Here is a 27,401-nt window from a genome sequence, read left to right on the forward strand (position 1 = left end):
TCCCTGCTTCTACTGGCACCACCGTGGCTACAGGCAAGGTCGTCCCTGAGCTGAACGGAAAGCTCACTGGCATGGCCTTCCATGTCCCCACCTCCAACCTGTCAGTCACGGATCTGACCTGACGCCTGGAGAAAGCTGCCAACAGGATGACATCAAGAAGGTGGCAGAGCAGGCACGGAAAGGCCCCCTCAAGTGCATCCCGGGCTACCCTTGCAACTTTCACAGTGACACCCACTCTTCCACCTTCAATACTAAGGCTGGCATTGCTCATTGGTAAAGCGGTCAAGCTCATTTCCTGGCAATACATTTGGCTGCAGTAACCAGGTGGCGGACATTATGGCCCACATGGCCTCCGAAAAGTAAGAGTCCCCAGAGCCACCAGCCTCAGCAAGAGCAAGAGGCAGGGAGATGCCCTCAGGTGCTGGATGTCCATGCCCCAACTCCACCCCCAATATACTGTGAATCTCTTAACTGCTACACAGTTTCCATCCCAGGTCCCCTGAAGAAGGGGGGAGGCTCAGGAGCCCTTCCTTGTCACATACCATCAATAAAGTACACTGTACCCAGCCAAAAAGAAAAATTATGGCTAGTTTAATAAAGAAAACACTGGATCATTCACAGTCCACATACATGATGCCAACTCTCACTGCAGAAACACCAACAGAGTGGTGAGGACCCAGAAAGAACCTGATGTTGAGGCACACACATTTCTTTATCAGAACATTAAACTGTGACAGGAACAAAATCAGAAAATCTAACTCTACATTTTCACTTTTATCAAAAGCCAAGAATTTTAAACTAATTTTTCCCTGTGTCTTAGGCCTAAAACATTTCAAAGATAATACATTTAATGTCTAACATCTCTAGTACTTCTTTCTAATTTGAGCCTGGTCTTTTCTAATTAAACACAAAAGCAACTTTAACACTAGTTTTCATTTTTAAAAAAAGAGAGAACTCTAATTTCAAAATGCAAATTAAATGTCCTCTTAAAATAAGTGTTACTTCAAAATTATCTAATAAGCTGTTATTCAGAAAAAAATAAAGCCAATGGTTTATATGTTTCTTGGGCCTCATATTTTTAACTACAACCTATGCATTGTGAGTTCAGCACCTATAATCACAGACTATTATGCAGGTTATCAAAACAGATGTGGTTGATTAGATACAAACATACAAATAATCTTCTCCCGTAAATATGGGGAAATTCCCTAGGAGCTGCTTCTGGCTTGTCATTGTAGAATAATAGGCTACTACCTACCCAGATAAAAATAAACACTTCAGGGGTACCTGGGTGGCTCAGTCGGTTAAGTGTCCGACTTGGGCTCAGGTCATGATCTCATGGTTTGTGGGTTCGAGCCCCGCATCAGGCTCTGTGCTGACAGCTCAGAGCCCGGACCCTGCTTCGGATCCTGTGTCTCCCTCTCTCTCTCTGCCCCTCCCCTGCTCGCGCTCTGTCTCTCAAAAATGAGTAAACGTTAACAAAAAAATGTTTAATATAAACACTTCAAAGAAAGGTCAGCTTTCTCACCCTCCTTATCCCACGTACATATAAACATACATCACGTAAGCTCATTGCCAAATATTCCTGAGATCAATACAGCAATGACCCCAAGGGGGCAACTGCTCCTTAGTACTGTATACAACATTAAGGTCAAAGCAATGGAAGGGAAAGTTGTCAGACTCAGAGGGGGCCCAAGTCAGAAGCTCATGGAAGGTCATGAAGCACAAGTACCCTCCTGTACAGGAAACACCACCAGGTGGGTCACCTAGACCTTGGCCAACACCAAACCACTGAAGAGTAGCATGTGTAGGATTGAAATCCACATCCTCTGACTCTCAGCTGAAGGTCTCTGAAATGCCAACCCCAACTCTGAAACGGATTCAGTATCCTCATAGATACCTTTTCTTCCACACTGCCACACTCCTTTTTCAACAGTCACATAAGATCTTCCGAACTGCTTGTGTGACCCACCATATGTCTCTTACTCTCTGATTACTTCTCTTCTCTCCCTCTAAGCACTGACATCTGTCACAAGGACAAAAACATCTGACTCGTATCTCTATCACCATTGTTAAAGTTACAGAAATCGTGTTCAGAAAGTAGGCTGTTTGGAAAACACCATCATAATATCTTAGGGAACTTTAAAAAGAGAAAACCTACTGAAAATGATCTTAAACTCCTGACACTCTCAGTGTAAATCCACAGCTTCCTCTCCCACAGTGCATCACACACAACATGCCATAGGATAGGGTAGGTCTGTGGGCAAATTACTTTGAAAATGCTGTATATTCTCCCAAGTAGTTCATAATTACAAGCTCTGAAAAGTACTAACAACAAATCAAACTGCTCAACCTTGTTTAATCTGGTGTCTCTAAGTATTTGACTAGAAAATGCTTTATTCTTTTAACACCTATAAATATCCCAGGCAAAGCTAATTTTCTATGCATTATGAACAAAAAAATTTATAACTTAAAACTGCAGTTGGCGTCTAAAAAGAAGTCTACATATCAAATTAAGATGAAGTAAAATTTCTTTAAAAAATGAAGTAAAATTTCTATACTGCTTTCTTCCCAATGCAGAAATTAAAGAAAAGGGCTAAAAATCGAATCAATTTGGCCCATATTCAACAAGACACATTACAAAGTTTTGATGTGGGGAAAAAAAAAATCAGTAATTGAGGCAAAAGAACATCTCAATATGTTTAAAACAACAGAAACAGCACAACGATGTGAACGTACTCAATACCACAGAACTATATATACTTAGCGGTCAAAGTGGTTTAGTTTTATGTTACCGTGTGTTTTACAATTTTTTTCAATCCAAAGAGAAACAGGACAAACCACTTTCTTGACAATAAGGTAATGCAACTTTGTTACTTTAACAAAGAAAAAAAAAAGGCAATAAAATCCCACCCACATGAAAAAGTTTTAACCACCTCATAAACAACCCTGGATCAAGGACAAATTTAAAGCTAGAACTAGGGACTATCAATAAAATAGCAATAATGGAAACACTACATGTCAAAACTAGTGAGATACAGCTAGCATGGAACGAAAAGTTAATAGCCTGAAATGTCTTACTGAGCGCACAGGAAAGAAACCAAAGCAAATGAAGTTACCAAAACAACAATAAAAGGCTGGTGTACAGAACTAAGGATAAAAAAAAATTTCTTTCCTAAAAACTGAAGGCAGGGCAGCATCTTAATTTATCTTTACCTTTCCTGCACCTAACGGTACATAATAGATGTTTCATAAATGTTATCTGTAAAGAATGGGACCTACATCTGAGAGGTAGCTTAAGCAATAAATTAAATACATCAGCTGAATCTCATCAAGAATTCAAAGGAACTTCAATCAGTTATCTTTTTTTTTAATCAAGTGTGTCATTCTCCTATTATTGGTCTTCTCATTGAGTATGCATTCCATTTGCTACTAATATCAACCGATTTTTCTCAAATTTATTTGCCGATGTGTTCTTAACATCCAAACAGGCGAACCTGAAAAGGTGAATCTAAAAACTACATGCAAGTGAAAGGAACAAAATTAACTGAGAAACTCTTGAAAAAGATTATGTTAGTAGGGGAAAACTCCCCATATCCTTAGTATTAAATAGAAAGTATTAATTTAGATAGTATGACACAGAGACAGATAATAGACCAACAGAACCACAGAGCCCAGGAAAAGACACTGATGTGACAAGGGGACACTGCAGAGCAGTGGGAAGAGGGTGACTTTCTCATTAAAAAATCCTGGGAGAACTCATTACCCATATATATATTTTTTTAAGATAAAACTACCCAGGGGTGCCTGAGCGACTCAGTTGGTTAAGCATCCCACTCCTGATTTCAGCTCAGATCTTGATCTCGTGGTTTGTGAGTGCAAGCCCTGTATCAGGCTCTGTGCTGACAGTGCGAAGCCTGCTTGAGATTCTCTCTCTCCTTCTCTCTGCCCCTCCCCTGCCCACGCAATCTTTCAAAAATAAAACCATTTTTAAAAAGATAAAACTACCCATACACAGCAGCGCACACACAGAACAATTACAAATAAAGTTCTAAATAAAGGAAAAATAAAACTTTTATTTTTTAATTTTTTTTTTTTTAACGTTTATTTACTTTTGAGACAGAGAGAGACAGAGCATGAACAGGGGAGGGTCAGAGAGAAAGAGAGGGAGACACAGAATCTGAAACAGGCTTCAGGCTCTGAGCTGTCAGCACAGAGCCCAACGAGGGGCTCGAACTCACGAAACCGCGAGATCATGACCTGAGCCGAAGTCGGACGCTTAGCCGACTGAGCCACCCAGGCGCCCCAAACTAAAATTTTTAGAAGAAAATGGAATAGACCATCTAATGATGGTGAAGTAGAGAAGCATATGAGACACAAAAAGCCAATCATAACAGAAAAAAATTGATAAATTTAACTACATTAAAATGAGGAACTTCTGCTTATCATCGGATATTGTAAGCAAATGAAAAGCCCTTGGGGCACCTGGGTGGCTCAGTTGGTTAAGAAAATGAAAAGCCCAACCAACATCAGAAAGGATCTAGTAACACATATAAACCAAAGATTAGTATCCAGAATACACAAACATTCCAATGGATGAAGTGCCAACGGCATCTGCGTTTTTTTTCAAACAGTTCAGAAAACAAATGAATATAAATAAATGAATAAATGCATGTACATATGAATATATACATACACACCTATGTTACAACAAAGCAAGGAGAGCAAAATGTTAAAAACCGTTGACACTAAGTGATGGAAATAAAGGTCATTATAGTCTTCTTTCCTTTTCTAGTTATTTCAAACATTTTATAACAACAGGCTTGTGGTAAGGGAGGCAGTGTAGAGAATTCCTACAAAGCAACAGAAATCCCCCCCAAGAAAACAAAACAAGATAAATAAAAAAGGATGGTGACCATATTAGTAATCACAAAAATGCATATTGAAGCTATTATGAGAAAACATTTAATGCCCAGAAGATTGACAAAAATTTAAAGTCTGACTAGATCAAATGTTCAAGACATGGGTTCAAGGGTACTCCTATACCCTACTGGTGGGAATACAAACTGATACACACGTGTGTCTGAGTGTATTGAGGCGCATTCCAACAACATACAATGCAGTAGTATAAATGAACTATAGTTTACACAATTGGCATGTATCAACTTCAACCTAATTTTGACCAAAATAAAGTCTCCACAGGATTTGGTGCCATTTATTTATATAAAGTTCAGCCTTAAGAACTAATCAAAGATGGAAACGTGATAAAGAAATACTTGGGAATGTTTATCATAAAGTAAGAATAGTGGCTACTCCTTGCAAGAAAAGAGCAAGCTGCAATCCAGGAGGGACAAAGAAGAAATATTTTGGGGTTTTTTGGTTTTGTTTTTTGTTTTTTTTTTTTTTAAAGAGAGTGGGTGTTGGGAATGCAAGCTGGTGCAGCCACTCTGGAAAACAGTATGGAGGTTCCTCAAAAAACTAAAAATAAAACTAACCTATGACCCAGCAATTGCACTACTAGGCATTTATCCATGGGATACAGGTTTGCTGCTTCGAAGGGACACATGCACCCCCATGTTTATAGCAGCACTATCCACAATAGCCAAAGTATGGCAAGAGCCCAAATGTCCATCAATGGACAAAGGGATAAAGAAGATGTGGTATACACACACACACACACACACATACACACACACACAATGGAGTATTACTCGGCAATCAAAAAGAATGAATCTTGCCATTTGCAACTATGTGGATGGAACTGGAGGGTATTATGCTAAGTGAAATTAGTCAGAGAAAATCAAAAATCACATGACTTCACTCATATGAGGACTTTAAGACAGAACAGATGCACACAAGGGAAGGGAAGCAAAAATAATATAAAAACAGGGATGGGGAACATAAGAGACTCTCAAATATGGAGAACAAACAGAGGGTTACTGGAGGGGTTGTGGGAGGGGGGATGTGCTAAATGGGTTAGGGGCACTAAGGAATCTACTCCTGAAATTGTTGCACTATATGCTAACTAATTTGGATGTAAATTGAAAAAAATAAAAAATTAAATTAAATAAACATAAAGAGAGTGGGTGTATCAGTGTGCTTTTAACCATACACATAAATTTCGCATACTCTTTTGTTTATGATATATGTTTCACACACACACACACACCCCTACATCAGGAAATATCAGTAGGTGCCGGGGAAAGTTTTTCTACATGGAAAAAATTAATTGTTGAAAATAAGAGGCTTAAAAATTATTCACCTTCAACTACGTCCTAAATACATTAGATACATGCTAAAGAACTGCTACAATTCAGTTATTTTTGTAAACAAATCTTTTTTTAGGGGGGATAATCACCCCCTAATCTGTGTTACAGAGACAATGTTCAAGTTTAGGTTTCTCCCACTATCCCAAAGTACCCTGTTCCTATGAAACCTTTAGGAAGCCCAAATGGTATAAAACCAAGAGCTATCACCATAATTTAAACAGAAAAGGTTTTGAGTATTCCCAGGCCCCAAAAATAACCTCTCTCAGGCTTCTCTGATACCTTAGGACCCATCTTGTTAATGGATGCAGAAAATACATCAACACAAGGCACAGATGCTCGAAGGCACGGTGGGCTCAGTGGCTGGATGCTGAGATGCCGAACATAGTTCCTGGGGAAGAAAGGACCTTGACGGGCCACTCTTCCTGTTTCTCGGGACAGGCTGAGGCCTACCTGTGTAACAACTGGCTGCAAAACAAACCCTGAATGCTGTTTGTGCTTTTTGCCTTTTTTCGTGGGAGCAGAAACCCTCTTCGTATTTCTTTCAATGAGAGAAAACAAGTACTAATGTGGGTCTTTTGTAAAAGTTAAGGGGCGTAACATGTACTTTTGAAAAGTAAGAGACACCTGCATGTGTTGTCCAAGCACATATTTAACTGCTTTTCTAACGTACAATAAAATTTTTGTAGAGAGGCCTGGACTTCCTTCCCTCTTTATGGAAAATACACAAGACCTGTCATATATACCAAGACAATAAAAGGCACATTTGCTACTAAAATACAAAGTATCATAATGATTAAAAAGAATTGTTTAACAATACACACGGATATCAGGCATTATTCTTCATCTTACACGTACAATGAAAAACACGGAAGGGTGTGGGAGAAAATATTCGATTAAGGATACAACCTCATGAACTAGAATTAGTAACCTTTTACTCCCCATTAATCTTATTATGGAAACTGGTCTGGATCACCCGGCAGAAGAACCAAGCGGCACTCGGAGATCTTGGAAGGAAGGAAGATTTATTTTACACGGGTGGGCTCAGAGGAGAGCATTCTCCAGAGATCTGAGTGCCGAATGCAGGTGGGAAGGGTAATTTATAGCATCATCTTCCGCATTCCTGACGGCTTTCGGGCACGCTGCAAACAGGGCAGGAAGAACCCAGAAGAGGAGTCTCTAAGCTGGGAGTTAGAGCTTGTTTTAGTCCCATAGGCCATCTTATGGTGCAGAACTTTACTTATTTTCCCAACAGTAGTAATTTGGCACCTGAGGCAAGTAGGGTGGGAACAAGAATCTGGAAGGGAAGTCGTCAGGCAGGGACTGAAATTCCCTAATTAGTCCTGTTGGCTGGCAAGTAACAGATTTTTCCCTAACAATCTTCGTTTTAAAAATTAATGGGGCGCCTGGGTGGCACAGTCGGTTAAGCGTCCGACTTCAGCCAGGTCACGATCTCGCGGTCCGTGAGTTCGAGCCCCGCGTCGGGCTCTGGGCTGATGGCTCAGAGCCTGGAGCCTGTTTCCGATTCTGTGTCTCCCTCTCTCTCTGCCCCTCCCCCATTCATGCTCTGTCTCTCTCTGTCCCAAAAATAAATAAAAAACGTTGAAAAAAAAAAATTTTTTAAAAAAATTAAGATACAGGGGCGCCTGGGTGGCTCAGTTGGTTAAGCGGCCGACTTCAGCTCAGGTCATGATCTCACGGTCCGTGAGTTTGAGCCCCGCGTCGGGCTCTGTGCTGACAGCTCAGAGCCTGGAGCCTGTTTCAGATTCTGTGTCTCCCTCTCTCTGACCCTCCCCCGTTCATGCTCTGTCTCTCTCTGTCTCAAAAATAAATAAACAAACGTTAAAAAAATTTTTTTTAATAAATAAATAAATAAAAATTAAGATACAAAGTTTGTAAAATTTCTTTACGCTGTGAAAAAAGTTCCTAGAAGACTCCCTCTCTCCTTTGAGTTCCCATAGTTCTGTGCTTCCACATTTATACAGTTGACATAATCCACTTTGTTTTTATCTGATCTCCCCCAATAGGTAAGATCACTGTGCGTGAAGAGTATTCATCTTCTTCGTCTGTGTGTCCCCAAGTGTGCCTAGCTTGAGGTCTTGAGTGATAAACTGAAACATGTCTTTTGACTACAGAGAAACATGACTTAATTCTCATATCTTTGGTAAAGCACAATTTACTGGCTTTATTCATACCCCATAATGACAGCTGACATCTCCAACCCTATGGGCTAGGAAGTTTTCAAACTTCCTTTCTGGATCACTAGGGCAAGACCGTGCAGAGCGCTCCTGCACCTGGAACATCATCCCTTACCATTCAATGACGCAGGAAGTAATGAACTCAAAAGGAACATGTTTATTGTGACATATTTTTTTCATTCCTTAAGGAATGTTTTTAGCCTATGGCTCTGCCTTGGGTGAAACAATGTCAAATGGTTTAAAGCAAACAGAAAACGTGACCCTTTTAGGTCAGCTACTCAATTCTTTACAAAGTCACACACAGGAGCTCCCTATGCCAGTCGGTTAGTTGGCCAGCTGGCTGGTTTGCAGCCACTACCAATGGCATGAGAAGGACCGTGAATAAATTGAAAAAAAGAATCACATGATAAATACCACTTAATATTAAAATCAATGGATACTGGCGGAAGGTTCCAGTTTCTGAACTGCACGATGGCAAGCCGACAAGATAATCACGGGGCTTGTGAGGCCCCCAGCGAGGTCTCTGCATACACCCTGCTTGCTAAACTGGCATGTCAAGGAGTTTAAGAGCAGGGGAGTATTGAGGATAGGTTATGAAGAAGCTACTTACGCTGCTTGTGTTTGCTATCCTATTTTAAAAAGGCGAGACGCTTCAAAAAGTGAAAGAGAGAGCTGGCTCATTTTTGCACTTGCCCCACCACAGGTCACTTGCTCACAGCGGCTTGTCGGGATTATTTAAATTCAGGAGCGATACTCGGTTGACAAGCTCCCCGCACGGCCGCAGGCTACACTCCTCACACAGCGCCTGAAGGGTTATTACGACGGCGGGTGTCTACAGAGGACCACAAAGAAGCCTTACCCCTTCCCGAAGGCACCTCATTAGCACTGTGTACGAAGCCAAGGGAACGGCCCAGCATTCTCTAGGGTTCTTTTTTTTTTCTTCCTAAAAAAAAGTGGAAGGAAAAGCAGTGAAGCTAACAGCACAAAAGAGATTAACCCGTTCGAGAAAAAGTCCGTTTCAAACATACAAACTCTCTGAAGCTTCTTAATATCCTATTGAAAAGTATCACTACCTGGCAATTCTGACCCAGTGAGGGGGTCTTTTACTACGCTGTACATACAAAGTGTTTGTCCTTTCTCCTCATGTTCTATATGATGTTCATCAGACCCCTCCATCAGAAGCCAGGCAGGAAGAAGAAAAAAAAAAGAAAACTAAGAAATGACAATACGATCCACTTGGCAGAGAAACTACTCTATTGACAATCGTAGGTGAGAATACAGATATTCCTACCTGAAAGGTATTCCATTATTTGAAAGGATTTGAAAGCACAGAACACACAGCTCTGAGGAGGATCTTAGGAAAACCCACAAGCATAAGTAAAAGGCAGTATGTTGCCCGGTAAGACAATGTGCTAAATAAAAATAAGCAAGTGTGACTGGTGGGTTCGCTGATTTTAATGATATCGGCAAGGATTCTCTCACAGAAGAACCAAATTAGGGTAACAACCACAGAAACACAACCGTAATTTCTCAAATAAAATCTAATTATAAATTAGATACCACACAGAAAGATTGCGGGGGGGGGGGGGGGGGGGGGGGTGGCAATTAATCCCTTTAAGGCAATGAATCTCTTTAGGTTCTGTTTGGAGAAAATATTTAAGACCATCCAAATTTTAGAACTGGTACCTTATTGGTCCAGATGCTTTTTATACGCATGATGAGAATCATGACCCATTAAAACCGTATCCTTGCTCCATCACAGAATCCCACACAGGTCAGAGGCTAGACATTATCATCCCAGGCTGCTGCAGCTTGAAAATCACTATCGAAAATCACAAAAATTCAGCACCCAATTTCATGTCCAAACGTGACTTTCTTCCCTTCCAGCTCACTTGTTCAGACCGTCTACCGTCTATCTACAGATAGAGTACTCTTTCTGTACTCTGTCGCCTATCCTCCCCCAGCCACTTAGATCCCCTGGTCTGTCATTTAATCCCTCCTGCCAAAGGCCAAAACCCTTCCCCCGTGTCCTCTTCCCTTCTCTGGGGAAACCAACCCCCGAGGGAGCCGGCGGCTTGCTTCCCCAGGCCTGCGCTCAGGCAGCGGGGCTCTGAGAGGGGTGACCCCAGGACACAGAGCCCATGGATGACGTGGGATCAGCAAGCCCAGGGAGCTTCGTTCTCACTCTGCAGCATCCGGTTCTCCGACCGACTCCCTCTCAGAAAGGGCCGCTTCACAGCTGTGATCCTCTGGCCACTGCACCGACTTTCCTCCGCCACAGAGATCACGGAAGTCGTGAGTAAGAAAGCAGCTCCCGGCGTTCCTACCCCCGAAACCATCTGCTACTTACACCCAGCGGTTACAACGGGACAGGCTCCTCCACCCCTTCCACGTGGGCCCAGCATCCCATTCCCATCCTGCCTCCCCCAGGGTCATTACCTTGCTATCTACTCCATACTGCTAAATTTTCCAAGTCCTGTCCACGGGGTCCTTTCCATTTCCACTACAATAACCTCACCGTCCCCATCTTCCAAACGGGGCTCCCTTCGGCCTCGGCCCCTCCGCTCCTTTTCACACCTATTCTCGATTCACATTGCTGGTCCCAGCTTCCTCACCTCCTGCTAGAGGCTCAGTGCATCAGTGTCTTCCAACTCCCTCGCTTGAAGTCAAGAAAATAGACATATAAAACAGCTCCTGTTGAGATTCTGGTGACTTTCACGCCACTCGACCCAGCAGGCTCTTTGCAGAACTTTTTCATGGACCGTCAGCTACCTCAGCCCTACTGGCTTTCTCTTTCCTGAAACACCCTCTTCGCACGCCTAACTTCACTCCTACTTCGCTTACTCTCGTTTCAGCTCAGAATCTTTTCTCACCATTCTCCCACCTGTTCTCCACCTTGAAGCCAGAGTCATCCCTCTGGCACTGAAATCAGATGACACCATTACCCTTCTTTAAAACCCTAGTGACTTCCCCTTGCTCACAGGCTTAAGACGACGACATCGGACTCATCCAGATTCCTTCCTGAACATGCCCTGGCCAGTCTCTCCAGCCCTGCCTCCTTGCTCACTCCCTCCTGTCCCATTGGTCTTGGTGTGGGGCGCGCCTTATAGAAGCACTTACGAAGTGCCAGGAATTCTTCTAAATCATGGTCACACAGCCGTGAACAGGACTGACAAATTTTCTGTTTTAGTAGCATTTAGTGGGAAAAGAAGAAGACGAAGAAGAGAAACAAGGAAGAAGCAGGTGGAGGAGGAGAAAACAAGACAAGTCAGTCAAGATGCTGGGGCTGCTACAAAGAAAACCAGAGCAGGGTACAGAGCGAGAGGAAGACCGTAGATAGGGTGGCCACAACTCCTACCATGCAAGACCACGCAAGGAGAAGACTCTCTGAAGGATCCGAGCAGAGAAAACGCAAGTATCTCAGGGAGAATCACTGCCAGCAGGATGAACAAGTGCAAAGGTGTTGAGGCAGGAGTGTGGCATGGCGGGTTCAAAGAGCCATGGGGAGGTCAGTGTGGCGGGAGGAGGAAGGCAGGAGGACAGCAGGGAGAGAGGAGGTCACACAGGCACCGGGAAGGCAGCCCCCCAGGGCCTACAAGGTCAGTGGCAGGATTTGGCCGTGACAGGAAGAAGCGCTGAAGGGCTCTGAGGAGTGACAGACACTGTAGACGCCCGTGGTTTTCACAGGCTCAGTCTGGCTACCAGAGGGTAACAGGCACAGAACAAAGCAAGGAGGTCATCTAAGAGTTCTTGTAACTGGGCAGGTGAGAGATCATTGTCAGCTGGACAAAAAGGTGACACAACAGGAATGCCCAGGCTCAAGGTGGGAGGTACCCCTGATAAAAGAAAATACACACCAACAATAAGCAAACTGCCTCATCATGTTGTTGGCCGATTCCGCTCTGCTCTTCCGTTCTCAAGCCTGTCACCTTGGGGTGCTTCCAGAGAGCCAACAGGACAGGGCTTAGGTCTCTGTATTGTACACAATACACACTATCACATCGGGTCAGTCTTACTACACCAGCAGTGAGCAGAGATTTGAAGGTTCACATATATTCAGAGTGACCATTCCAGAAAAGCCCTCATCTCGTGAAAAGTTAATGATTTTATGGATCCAGGGACCTAACTTCCGTTTCCAGTTTGCTAACCTAAGTTGAAGTCAAAGGCCACAGAACCACCCCTTTATTAAAATAGCCTAGCTTATATCCAATTCAAGTATGTACCAAAGAAGAGGATTCTTTACATCTACTTCTCAAAGCAAATAGAAATAGCATTCTATATGATTCCAAAAGATTCTAGAAAATGCAAACTAGTCTGTGTGACAGAAAGCAAATGAGTGGATGCGGGCAGCAGTAGATGGGCAGGAGGAAGGTATTATTGCAAAAAGTGTGGAGAGTCTTTTGGAAATGACAGGTATGTTCATTATCTGAACTGTGGTGATGCTTTCACAGGTGTATGTGTGTGTGTGTATAAATTGACCAAATTGTAATCATTAAACATGTACAGTTGGCTCCATGCCAATTATATCTCAATTAAGCTGGAGGGAATAATAATAATTCAAAAAAAGAAAAGAAAAGAAACAACAACAAAAAGAATTACACTACACTCTCATCCCTGATCAGATGGCCAACTAGGCACCTGACCACTCTTCTAATGAAAGCAACTCTTTTTATTCTGACATCCTCACAATGCATCAGAGATCTGACAGGGAAACAAAGAATCAAACCAAAAGTTAGATAACTGCAAGCACGAAGGCTAAGCTGAGCACCGAAAGTCTGCTTTTACTCTGGGGGCCTGCAAAACTTGGTCATGACCCCAGGCTCATGGCATCGAGCCCCATGTCAGGCTCTGCAATGACCACTGACCATGGAGCCTGCCTGCGATTCTCTCTCTCTCTCCTCCTCTGTCCCTCTCCCCCCCACTCATGCTCACTCTCTCTCTAAAATAAAAACATTAAAAAAAAAAAAAAAGACACATTCAGTACAATTCCAAATACACAGCAGAAGACTCAAAATTATCAAGATAACAGTACTTCCCAAATTGATCTGCAGTCAATGTAATTTTTTTTTTTTTAATGATTTGCAGAACTGGACAAGCTGATTCCAACATGCAACGCTCTAAGGGGCGAAACCAAAACAACTTTTATAGGATATTAATGCTTGTTAGCCAGGATATGTCAGAACATGTCAAACAGCAATAGAGGTAATCAGAAGGTCTCACCTGGGTGGCTACAAGGTAGATCAGCTCCCCAAGGGTTGGTAAGAGGCACTGTTTTAATTTGCTATTTCTGAAGTTTTCCCTAATTAACTCAGTTAAGACAGTAATTGCCTGAAAAAGGGGGAAAAAAAGAGATTAGTTCATATGTATCTCTTAGTTCTTTAACCTATAGGTAAAAGACAAGACACTCAACAAAATTCACTCTCCATTTTTAAGAACTAGTTTCCAAATTATTTTCAAAACATGGGTCTTATTCCTGAGAAAGCAGTAAGTGTCCCAGAGAAAGGTAAAAATGTATCTAGTGAAGGAAAGGCACATACATACGGCACTTGTCAGTTACTAAGAGCTTGCACTGCATCGCTGATCCTGCAAGGCCACTGTTAGTCTCTAAACACAAGGAACGGAGGCTTCAAAGAGGGACAGCAGGTCCCTGTCCAGTTCACTCAGATACCAGGAACTGAACACAGATGGCAGGACAGAGCCTACCATGCTCCAGCACCTCCGACTTCGGAAAAAAGTCTTACACTGCCTTAAACTTTTAAATGACTCCTCCCAAAATCTCAGAGTAGTAAATGTTATTCCGAAGTGTCAATATAATCCACTTAAAAATTCAGTAGGCTATTTTATCAAATCCAGTTAATTCCCTAGGTGTCATGCTAAGAAAATTACATACACTCATTGCCGGAATTCATACACCAGAACACACGTCAATGAAATCACAGTGTGACCATAAACTAAGATAGAGTAGGTTCAGGATGCTACATATAGAGGGGCCCGATTCTGAGACAAACAAACAAAATACGTAGTGTGGAAGCACTGCTCTAAAACAGCGTAATTCAGGGGCTCCTGGGTGGCTCAGCTGGTTAAGCCTAAGACCTCGGCTCAGGTCTGGATCTCGCAATTTGTGAGTTCCAGCCCCAAAACGGGCTCTGTGCTGACAGCTCAGAGCTTGGAGCCTGCTTCAGATTCCTTGTCTCCCTCTCCCTCTCTCTCTCTCTCTCTCTCTCTCTCTGCCACTCCCTCTTTCCTCCCTCCCTCTCTCTTTCTCTCTCTCACAAATAAATGAGCATTAAAAAAAAATGCTATTTGCAATCACTAAAAATATTAAATACTTAAATATAAACCGAACAAGGGGTGCCTGGGTAGCTCAGTCAGTTAAGGGTCCGACTTCAGCTCAGGTCATGATCTTGCCATTCCCAAGTTCGAGCCCCACGTCAGGCTCTGTGCTAACAGCTCATAATCTTAGCTCAGACTCTGGAGCCTGTTTCAGATTCTGTGTCTCTCTCTCTCTGCCCCTCTCCTGCTAGAACTCTCTCTCTCAAAAATAAACAAATATTAAAATATATATGTGTGTGTACGTGTATATATACATATATATATCCAACATATAAAGGATCTACATGTTCTAACTACACAATATCATTTAAAAGAAATCCAAGAAGATCTAAATAAATGGAAAGATGAATTTTTGTGTGTACTGTATCGTTATGTAATTATGATGTATTGACATCTTAAAAAACCTTTCTGACTATGGAGAGACTGACCCTCCCAAGGCTAGCCAATTCTTAGAGACAGCAAAGGCTCAGAAAATTTTCTTTCATAGGCAAACTAACCAATCCAGAGCCATACCCTCCTCTATCTGGCCCATACACCCCCCCAGAAGGTAATATTCTTCTGCCTTAATCATCCCAGGGGCAGTTACTATCCAACTATCCCAATAGCCCAGAGCCTACTTAAGTTATTCAACTAGTCAGTTCCAAGCTATTCACCCTACCCTTCCATGCCTTTCCTGTAGAAATCCCAATAAAGGCTATGGCTTAAGCAGGCCCCTCACCGCCATCTTTTGCCTCCTGACCACCGTGGTATTCTTCCATGTGGCCATGTGTGGCATGCCATGCTAAGTCTCAAGGACCTATTAGTATAATACACTTTGTTTTCCCGAGCCTCTCCTCTGTGTCCTCTGGTGGCCACCCCTGACCATCTTATAAACAAATACACAAGACGTATACTAGATGGGAAGACAATATAGCAGAGATGTCAATTTTCCCCAACCCAATAGCCCGGATTAATGCAATTCCTATCAAAATCCTAGACAAAAGTTTATGGATATCAACAGGATTATTCTAAAATTTATGCGTAAAGGTAGCGGCGCCTGGGTGGCTCAGTTGGTTAAGTGCCAACTTCGACTCAGGTCATGATCTCACAGTTCAGGAGTTCGAGCCCCTCATTGGACTGTCTGTTGTCAGCACAGAGCCCGCTTCAGATCCTCGATCTCTGTCTCTCCCTTGCGCTCTCTCTCAAAAATAAATTTAAAAAAAAAATAAATAAAGGGCACCTGGGTGGCTCAGTCAGTTAAGCATCCAACTTCAGCTCAGGTCATTATCTCATGGTCTGTGAGTTCATGCCCCACACATCAGGCTCTGAAGCTCAGAGCCTGGAGCTTGTTTCAGATTCTGTGTCTCCCTCTCCCTCCCTGTCCCTCCCTCACTTGCACTCTGTCTCTCTCTCAAAAATAAACATTAAAAAAAATTTTAATAAAACAAAATTTATGTGTAAAGGTAAAATAAATAGAATAGCCAAAACAATTTGGGAAAAATGTGCTGAAATTAATCTGATCTCAACACTCAGTATATCCATAATGTAATCAAAACTGTGAGGCACTGCCAGAGACAGATATATCGATCAATGGAACACAGAATCCAAAAATAGCTCCACAAGTATGGCCTGCTGATTTCTGAGAAAAGTGCAAAGGCAATCCAAAGGAGGAAAGTCAGCCTTTTCAACAAATGATGCTGGAGCAACGGACTATCCAAAGGACGAACAAAAAGCAAGCCTCAACCTAAGTCTAACGCTTTATACAACATACGAACTTAAAATGGATCACGGACTTAAAGGTAAAACATGAAACTATAAAATTAGAGGAGGGGAGAATGGGGTAAACTCTTCAGGGTCTAGGTAAAAAGTAGATTGGGCACCAAAAGCACAGACACTGTATCAAAGAAGATACACAGTTGACAAATAAGCACATGAAAACATGTTCAACATCATTAGCAGTTAAGGAAATACAAATTAAAACCACAATGAGATAACACTACACACCTATCAGAATGGCAAAAATAAAAAAATAAAAAAATAAAAACAGCAACAACACCAATTGCTGCTAAGGATGGAGAAAAACTAGACCACTCAGAAATTACTGGTAGGATACAAAATGATACAGCTACTCTAGAAAACCGCAGCAGTGTCTGGAAAAAAAAAAACAAAAACCAAAAAACACTCAACATGCATATACCAAAGGACTCAGCAAACCGTACCCCTAAGCATACATCCCAGAGAAACTGTAATTTGGTGGCAAGTCCACTCTTTCCTGAACCCCAAATCTTAAGCATTTTTCCCAGAGAAATGAAGACTTTCATCCACACGAAGACCTGTACGTCAGTGTTTGTAAGAGCTTTACTCGTAACTGTCAAACCTGGGAATGACTCTGGTGTCTTTCGACAGGGGGATGGTTAAACAAACTGTGGTACAACTGATACCATGGAGTCCCATTAAGCAATAAAAAGGAACCAACTACTGACACGTGGAACAACCTGGATGAATCTCCAAAGAATGACACCAAAGTCTAAAAGCCAGTCCCGAAAGGCTACACGATATGACTGCACTCACGACACTCTCAAAATTATACAAGTATAGAAATGGAGAATAGATCAGTGGTTGCCAGCGGTCGGAGTGGGGGTGAGACAAATGATAAACAGCAACATGAACTATTCTTGGTGATGAAACGCCTCTGTTCCTTAACTCTTTCAGTGTCAGTATCCTGGCTGTAATATCATACCGTAGGACTCCCAAGATGTTACCATTGTGAAAAACTGGATCAAGAATACACAGTATCTCTGTACTATTTCTTACGAAGGCATATGATCTACAATTATCTCCAAGTAAAAGGCCTAATTCTTTTAAAGAGTCAACCTCATACTACATTTGAAACCCTAGATCCTACTTTCTGCTTCACAAAGTTAGTGGCAGGGATTTACAATATTTCCCCATTGTCAAATCCACTGGCCTTTTGAATCCGTCAACGTCACTTGAAATTAAAAACACTTTAATGCTGAAGATCTTTAAAGAGATAAAACTGTCTGAACCGCCTGCAGCTTAACAGAAATTGCTTTGGAGCTTAGTGTCTTGTAAACAGATACACATCATATAATCCAAGCTAGTAACAGCACAGCCAGCAGACAGCTCATTTGCAAAACAGTTTAACTTTGGATAGAACTAAACGGTACACAACACAGAATGCTTGTCTGCAATGTTATTTGCATAGATTTTCCACTTGTTTTTTCCTTTAATGTTTTTTTTTGAGAGAGAGACAGAGACAGAGTGCAAGCAGGCAAAGAGACAGGGAGACACAGAACCCGCAGCGGGCTCCAGGCTCTGAGCTGTCAGCACAGAGCCCAGCATGCGTGGCTCAAACTCAACAAGCCATGAGATCATGACCTGAGCCAAAGTCGGACACGAAACCAACTGAGCCGCCCAGGCGCCCCTTCACTTGTCATTTTTAAAGAAATTTTAATATTGAAAAGCACAACTGTAAGAATAATAAATAACCATTCCACATGAGGGACAAATAACCAAAGAGAAAAACAAGTTTTCGTTGACCTAGGTACAATGACATTTGAAAATGCCAATACTAAACAGAACAAAAGGTTAAAAACAGATTTGTTTAGTCCTTCTTCAAACTCAAAAATATGAGTAATTCGAAGATACTGTTCTTATGTATGTTTTCCTGTATTCTGTGAAAATTCACCTGGCCTTCTAACACTGAAACTGGGGGGGGGGGGGGGGGGGGAGGGGGAGGGGGGAAACAGGGCAGATATTCAAGCATTATGCTAGTATTGTGTGACATTTTTTGAAAAACCTAAGTAAAGGAAAATGAGGAGGTGGGAGAGGGCTTATTTCTAGCATCACTGTGCTTTGAGGCAAATATACACCGTCGTTAATGGAGACCATCCTTCTGCAACTAAAGCCATGATTGGTCAATTGGCCACTACACATAATAATTTAAGATTGTACTATTTCTTAAACTGCTTTGAAATCCAAACCCATTTTATCACAACTCTGACAAGGTGGAATGAGGCCTCTTCTGGCGTTATACGAAGGCATCAGATTGAACTAAATGGTCAAATGTGCACCAATCTCACGTAGCCTGGACTGAGTCTCTCAGGTCAAAGGCAAAAAGACAGGAAGATGACGAACTAAGAAGTATGAATACCGAAGCTTGGAAGTTCCGCAGTTATAAAACTAATGCTTGGACACTTGCACAGATATCAGTTGCTTGCTCTTGACCCTCAAAATAGTTCTTAAGTGTCCATGTTCACAGGTATACAATTAACAGCTACAAACAGAAACTGAACTAAACTCCAGATCCAGGAAGTAGCTGGCATTTCCTAGTCAGTGTTTTTACCCCACAGGGACATTTTTAAAGCCCTACCTAACTACTCCCAATAGGAGACACAGCAGCAGTCATCGTAAGAGCTATACCATAACCTTTTAAATTAGATGTTGTTCAGTATTCTCCCCTAACCTCTGAAATAAGAGGTATTCCACCCACAAACTCAAGTAAACCAAGAATCCCAACGGACAGCACTCTGCCCAGGCTTTTTCTTTCTTAGAACCCCACTTTCAACGTCCCAAACATAGTGAGGGCATATAAAATAAGAACACTGTGAGCCTCACAGTTCTTGCCTGAATTTTATTTGTACTGAATCTTACATTCCTTCGGGTCCTGCGTTTCTGATTAAGCCTTCACAAGTAAAATCACACCTGTGGACTTGAAACTTAAACCCTCATTTTCACAAGTGCTGGTTAAAAAGTGAGGCAGAGAAGGAAGTGTTGACACATAAAGACAGGTCAATGATGCAGAAGAAAGATGGCAAACTTGCTTGACGGGAATAGAATTCTGTTCTGTATTTAATAACCAAAAATATTATTGCAACGAAGCAGCGTAGTCTGCATGAACCTCTCCTGGTGACATCTTGACATCAAAGTTTTAACATTATCTCCGTGGACATAACCTTTAATTATCTCAGTATCGGTTGGCATCTAACTCCTAAAATCAGGCAATGGGGAACCTCAAGTAAGGACTGCTAACTTGTCACTTCCCTGTCGAGGCCTAAATATAAACAAATAACCTATAATCGGTGGATTCCTTCTCTTAAAAATAACAAACTGTCGGGGCGCCTGGGTGGCTTAGTTCCTTGGGCATCCAACACTTGATTTCAGCTCAGATCATGATCTCATGTTTGTGGGTTCCAACCCCGCACGGGGCTCTGCAATGGCAGTGCAAAGCCTGCTTGGGATTCTCCGTCTCGCTCTTCCTCTGCCTCTTCCCCAGTCATGCATCCAAGGTCTCGGTCTCTCTCTCTCTCTCTGTCTCTCTGTCTCTCTCTCTCTCTCTCAAAAATAAACGTTTAAAAAAAGAAAAACTGTCAGGAAAAGCAAACAAAACACCTAAGCAGATTTCTTATGCCGTCTTTTACAGTCATATAGAAAGTTTGGAAGCACTCAGTATACCAATTCTATCAACCTCATAGCCTCTTGTTTTGTTTTTAAATTAGGTGTCAACAAATTTCAACTGCAAAAGAAACTGGTCACTTTTTGGTCACCAGTCATCCAGTCCCTCTTCCTAACACTCCTCAACCTCTTTTGTGGCTAAATACCTTTCCTGTACTGGGTTTAGTCTGTGGGACGACAAAACAGGCATTCTGCACCCTAAATATGGAACCTGAAAGGGTCCCCAACTCCCCTCAGAACCTCTTTCCTCCCACAGTGTGGTGCAGTCAAGAGAAGGCCACGATGGGGCGCCTGGGTGGCGCAGTCGGTTAAGCGTCCGACTTCAGCCAGGTCACGATCTCACGGTCCGTGAGTTCGAGCCCCGCGTCAGGCTCTGGGCTGATGGCTCAGAGCCTGGAGCCTGTTTCCGATTCTGTGTCTCCCTCTCTCTCTGCCCCTCCCCCGTTCATGCTCTGTCTCTCTCTGTCCCAAAAATAAATAAACGTTGAAAAAAAAAAAAAAATTTAAAAAAAGAGAAGGCCACGATCTAAACTCAGCCAGCGGGGCTCTTGCTCAGAAATATGAACCCTGGGGCACCTGTGTGGCTCAGCTGGTTAAGCGTCCAACGTCAGCTCAGGTCTGGATCTCACGGTTCCTGAGCTCAGCACAGAGCCTGCTTCGGATCCTCTGTCTCCCGCTCTCTGTCCCTCCCCCACTCATGCTCACACTCTCCCAAAAATCAATATTTAAAAGAAACAGAGAGAGAGAGAGAGAGAGGAAGAGAAAGAGAGAAAAAGAAAGAGAGAGAGAGAAAGAGGGAGAGAGGGAGAGAGAGAGAAAGATGACCCTTGAGTGGAGTGACCCACAGTAATGGCATAGCTGACCTTCACTCACTCATTCTGGCAGTGGCCCCAAGCAAGACTCCAAGAGGGTCCTGCTCCAGAGGCCTTCCAGAGCCGCCAGGTCCTCACTGCTCCAAAGCAGTCTCTTGGAGCCTTTGACCTTGCTCATCCCCTAATAAATACCCATTAGGCTACAGTAAGGCAGAGTCAACCCGCAAAAGTGGCCAACAGTGCCCCTCCTTTCCTGGACACACACACAGATTCCCCAGCCCCCTTGGTGGGACTAGTTCCAGCCTACTGAACGTGGAAACGATGTCCATACACCCACGTGCAATTTTCCCGCCTCTCTTCCCTGCCCCAGGAAACGTTCAAGCACGACACTGGATGGAGATGGAAATGTGGAAACAGCCAGGAATGCTGAGGTCAGCTGCCCTTGGAGCCACCTAGGCCCGCAGGATCAAAGGTGAGCCCGAGACGTCCAAGGTCTTCGTTACCACAACATAAACTAGCCAGTCAGGAGACTGATCCCTCATTCAATTCAAGGAGACCATCCTAGTTATACACAGAAATAACGGAGTTTTCATAATTCAAATAATCACTAATAAAACAGGAAACTATGGCACACACATCTAAGGAGGAAAGATGACCATTTGTATGGCAGCTAAAATCTGCCATCAACATTTATGTCATGGATCTGCCACCATGAATGCAAGGCACCAACTACTAGAAAAGCAGTGTATTAAAAGCATCTGCATAGATCTTGCTATGCAGATTAAGAAATCAGAGGTCAGACTGCAATAAATCTGTAGTGTGAAACCTGAGTAACCATTAAAATTCTTTTGTACATTCTGATGGGTGGTAGACAAAATATCCTGAACACTCCTCCCACTGAAAATAACAAAAAATGCTGGAAAAAATCTTTTTAAGTAGCTTTATAAAATGCATAGTTGAACCGGCAAGAAATTAAGGAAACCTCAAAGACCAAAAGTAGAGAGAAAAGAGGAAAACAGAGAAATAAGTAAACCCTCAAGATACTTTAACCCTTGGCAGCATGTACTAAATCTTGGTGATCTTGAAACAACCTTTTGAAACGGAACAAGAGACACACCTCAGGGCCTGCCCATAGTGTGGCATCAAATATAGGAGACCATTCACATTCACATTCAGATGAAACCCCAAGGATGGATCAGGAGACTACAGATGCTGGCAAGGATGTGGAGAAACGGGAACCCTCTTGCACTGTTGGTGGGAATGCAAACTGGTGCAGCTGCTCTGGAAAACAGTGTGGAGGTTCCTCAAAAAATTAAAAATAGAATTACTCTATGACCCAGCAATAGCACTGCTAGGAATTTACCCAAGAGATACAGGAGTGCTGATGCATAGAGGCACATGTCCCCTATTGTTTATAGCAGCACTTTCAACAATAGCCAAATTATGGAAAGAGTCTAAATGTCCATCAACTGACGAATAAATAAAGAAAACGTGGTTCATATATACAATGGAATACTACTTGACAATGAGAAAGAATGAAATCCTTTCATTTGCTGCAACGTGGAAGGAACTGGAGAGTGTTATGCTAAGTGAAATAAGCCAGGCAGAGAAAGACAGATACCCTAATGTTTTCACTCATATGTGGATCTTGAGAAACTTAACAGAAGACCACGGGGGAGGAGAAGGGGGGGGCAGTTACAGAGAGGGAGGAAGGCAAACCATAAGAGACTCTTAAGGACTAAGAGCAAACCAAGGATAGATGGGGGGTGGGGGAGAGGGGAAGTGGGTAATGAGCAGAGAGAAGGGCACTTGTTGGGATGAGCACTGGGTGTTGCATGGAAACCAATTTGACAATAAACCATATTTAAAAAAGAAAAGAAGAGAAAAGAAAAGAAACCCCAAGGATATATGAATAAAAAGTGAACCAGCCTACAAAAGAGGATGGTAAGGAATCTTGAGATCTTGGTACTGAATGAAACAGTGGGAGGCAGAGAGGAAATCTTCCCTAAGAATTGAATCAGGTCTGAAAAGCAAGTCTGCAGATCACATTCACATTGCCTCTCACCTGGGAGACCACAGATTCAAGCACCTGGGACTTTGCCAGGCTGACCAGCAGCAACCTGACCTTAAGGATGGTCTACAGTTGATGAGGTCAAAATGCTAGGATTCCCCGAGACTGTAGAGCAGTGGTTCTCAATTTTATTGTGCTTCATAATCACCGAAGAATTTGTAAAGATACACTGCTGAACTCCACCCCCAGAGATTCTCATTCAGTAGGTCTGGGGTGGGGGGCCTGAGAATCTGTACTAGACGTCTAACAAGTTGCCCAGTGATGCTTAAGGTCTAGGACAACATTGAAATCACTACTGTGGAACTCAATATTGCCTGCACATTGGAATCATTTGCAAAGCTTTAAAAACTATAGATACCTGCATCTAGCCCCAGAGACTCTGGTTTAGTTGGTCCAGGGCATAGCCTGGACATCCGAATTACAGAAAACAGAGTCTGAAAGCTCAGGGAACTGAAAATGTTGACATGGTTCTACAAAATGCAACCTGCCCAGCCACCCCCTAAACCATCCCTCCAAGGTGGGCCTGAAAAGCATGCCTTAGTGAGAGGGACACCAGCATCTTTGAGAAGCTCTGAGGTGGCTACCCTTGACAGGCCAGAAGGGACAGTGGAGCAAACCGACAGTGGAATTGGGTTCTCTGGTCACAATGGGAATAATGGGATGGGATCCAGCAAGGGTAGAAGCCCATGCAGCACTTAACTGTAGGCACAAGTGCCACTGTGAGTCACACGCAACCTGTGATCACAGATTCTGACCCCCTGGAGTCCAAGACAAGGACAGCCTCTCATCCAGACCCCAGGCCCAAGCTGCTTCACAGACCCAGAGCTCCTCCATTAAGCTAATGGTCCCCTCCGAAGAGATCCCTACAAAATGGCCACAGAGCGAATGCTGGGGATGTTCCCCACCACCTTCCTTCCCCAGACTGTCCTCAGACATTTACCATGGGACTGAGCACTGGGAAAAGGGAAACACCCAGACCCTCTGGCTCTGAACTTGGGCTGATCTCTGGAGACCTAAGAAACCACTGTACTGCGGTAGTCAGATCAAGAAAGAGCTTATCAAGGCCATGTGCCACATGGGATCTTACTAAACCCATCTCACATCTGTCCAGTGGGCCCGTGGACCTATCCTCAGTTATTTTCCTAGGTCTAGAACATACAATGAGAAAAGATACACTCAGCAACTAGCAGGATCCCCACAATGGATTCCCAACGAGTGGACTGAGGTCTATTCAGAGTACCAAGAGACAAAGTAGAAGGTCCTGGAACTACAACACCTTCCCTGCCTGCCCACCCAATGACAGGAAACCAAAAGCAGGTCATATCCAGCCAGGTCAATTATTAGGACTCAATGGCACCAAATACTTGAGAGGTACAGGGATGGTGATTTCTACCACGTCCCCGTTTAACTTGCCTGTCAGGCCAGTACAGAAGCCACATGGGTTACAGAGCAGGACTACAGATTACTGCAAATTTAATCAGCTGACGATGCCTATTAGAGCTGCAGTTCAGCCGTGCTATCTTTACTGAACCAAATTAACATAGCCCCTGGCACTCCTTAAGCTTTCTTTCCCAGTCCGATCAGTAAATAAAATCAGAGGCAGTTCCAACTTACTAAATTGCGCCTACGTCAAGTCTCCTGCTCTGTCATAATATAGTCCAGAGGAACCCCCATCACCTTGATAATCTGCAGGATATCCTACTGTTTCGTTACACTGGTGACATGCTAACTGGACCTGGTAAGTAGCACCCTAGCTTGTATGCCAGAGGGTAGGAGATAAATCCTGCAAAAGCCCTTGGTCTATTACACTGGTGAAGTACCTAGGAATCCAGCGGTCTTGGGGCATGTAATAAATAATACTCCTTCTAAATTAAGAGAGGGGTGCCTGGGTGGCTCTGTCAGTTGAGCGTCCGACTCTTGATTTCGGCTCATGTTCTCATGGTTCATGGGACTGAGCTCCGCACACGGCCCTGTGCTGACAGCAGGGAACCTGCTTGAGATTCTCTCTCTCACTCTGCTCACCCCCCCACCAAAAATAAATTAACTTTAAAAAATAATAATGAAGTAAAAGAGAAGTTGCTGCACCTCGCATTACCCACCTAGATAAGGAGGTTCAATAGTGGGGGAGTCTGTTTGGGTTTTATAGGCTCCAATCCATTTCCTGATCATTGATAAGGCTGCCGGTTTTGAGAGGGGCCCAAGAAAGGGTTCTGCAGCAGGTCCAAGCCAAAGCACAAGCTTCTCTGCCAGCTGGGTCTTAAGACTCAGCAGACTCAATGCTATTGTATGTGACTGTGGCCGACAGCAATGCTATACAAAGCCTATGGCAAGCCATAGCAGCAGACTCCTAGCACAGACCTCAAGGATTCTGGAACAAGGCCCTGTCCTGCCCTCCGTCAACAACTGTCCTTCATCTCAAAAGCAGCTCCTGGCTTGCTGCGGAACCCTGGAAAAATATGGGGCCTGCCCTGCCCATCATGAACTGGATGTTACCCGTAACATGGGTTACACACAGCAGCATTTTACTTTTCAATTAAAATGGTAACAATGGACCCGGGCCAAGCAGATTCACTCACTCCATATGCAGGTGACTCAGACTCCCATGATTATCTGCTCCCACTGCTCAGCTGCCTCCCTGTTCCTCGGCCTATACTCATGATTTCCCAGAATGTTCTAGATTTCCTCCCTCTCAGGAGAAAAAAGCATAAACCTGGTTTGCATATGGATCTGCATGTTATGTCTGAATCAGCAGGAAGTGGATGGCCACGTCACTGCAACCCCATTCAATTTGGTCCACAAAGACAATGGTGAAAGGAAATGCTCCAAGTAGGCAAAATTGTGGGTGGTACTTCTCTAAACGAGAGAGATGGACCAAAGGATGGGTCTATACCAACTCAGAGGCAGTAGCTAACTAGAAAGAACAAAATTATACATCCCCCCCCCCAAAAAAAAAGTGTGGGGAAAGAAGTATAGACGGAGGCCTCTTGAATGGGAGCAGAGTGTAAATACATTCATAACCCACCCTATAAATGCCCACCAGAGGGGATCAACAGTCAGCTGGAAAAGCAGAACCACCTGTGGGTGCCAGTCAACATTCTTCACCAGTTACCCTGGTGCTTGCTCAAGGAACCCATGTACAGCCAAAACAGCATGGAGGCCAGACTGGTGACTATGCACGGGCCCCACAACATGGAATTGTGCTCACAAAGGACGACTTGGCCACCGCCACTGCCGAGTTCCAGCCTGCCATGAACAGAGACCAACACTGAGTCTTGATGTAACTCTGTTCCCTAGAGGACCCAGGTGGTCACACAGTGGCAGGCTGATTACACTAGAACTCTCTGATCATGAAGGGAACGACATTTTGTCCTCACAGGGGCAGATGCCTATTCCAGGTATCGATTAACCATCCCTGTCCCTGCACTTGAGCCATCTCTAACATCCACGGTACTGCCCCTTTCAATCAGCCTCCCACTGCGACTGCCAAATGTTGTTCCAGAAATGGCATCCACCCCACCCCCCTTCTTCTCTTTGGACCAAGAAGTAAGGGCAACTCCACTATCCCTAACCCTGGGTAACGGCACTATCCCCTTTGTAAACGAACCATCAGATAATTATCCCAATTTGAGTATACCATGTGTTCGGAACCATGAATGATAGAATTCCCTTTGAAAGCCCCACTTTCCAATTTTTCCCGCAGTTGTTTCTGAAACCAATTAACATTGGAAAGGACAGTGCCCCTGACCCCTACTCGTAGGTGCATTCATCTTTTCCTTCTTGAAAAAAAAAAAAAAAAATCACACCAACATCATACACTTAGACTGACCAACGAGTAAGCTGTCACGTTTCATGTTGAGTAATAGCCTCTGAAGCCTTCACAAACTATTCATTTCATAATTCTGAGTTCATTTTACCCAAATTAAAATTAAAAAAAAAAAAGGAACTGGGGGGCGCGTGGGTGGCTCAGTCGTTTAAGTGTCTGATTTTGGCTCAGGTCGTGATCTAGCTAGCGGTCTGTGAGTTGGAGCCCCGTGTCGGGCTCTGTGCTGACAGCTCGGAGCCTGCTTCGGATTCTGGGTCTCGCTCACTCTCTCTGCCCCTCCCCTGCTCATGCTATCAAAAATAAATAAAATATTAAAAAAAATTAAAAAAAACAAAGGAACTGTTGGAATTGCCAAGGACAGTGGATTCATACGTCATCTCGGTATGTGAAGATTAGCCCCTGAATTCTGCTTCTTGGCTACTCACCAAGCAACAATGGTCGCCA

At 43.4% G+C, this 27,401-nt stretch overlaps 1 protein-coding gene across 7 annotated transcripts in view; it reads right to left on the reverse strand.

Moving 5' to 3' along the window:
• ULK4 (unc-51 like kinase 4) overlaps positions 1-27,401 on the reverse strand; it is a 583,293-nt gene that overhangs the window by 473,588 nt on the left and 82,304 nt on the right. For 6 of the 7 annotated variants that reach the window (XM_086720525.1, XM_086720524.1, XM_086720523.1 and 3 more), the window contains 2 exons: positions 13,685-13,792; positions 9,324-9,407 (listed from right to left, as the gene is read on the reverse strand). In XM_086720525.1, the coding sequence (XP_086576651.1) occupies positions 9,324-9,407; positions 13,685-13,792 (192 nt within the window). The remainder of the gene's footprint in view (positions 1-9,323; positions 9,408-13,684; positions 13,793-27,401) is intronic. The other variant, XM_086720521.1, reaches the window with a different exon arrangement.

This window comes from Puma concolor, chromosome C2, assembly GCF_028749965.1.
Source record: "Puma concolor isolate L17-30 chromosome C2, mPumCon1.1.hap2, whole genome shotgun sequence".
Lineage (NCBI taxonomy): Eukaryota > Metazoa > Chordata > Mammalia > Carnivora > Felidae > Puma > Puma concolor.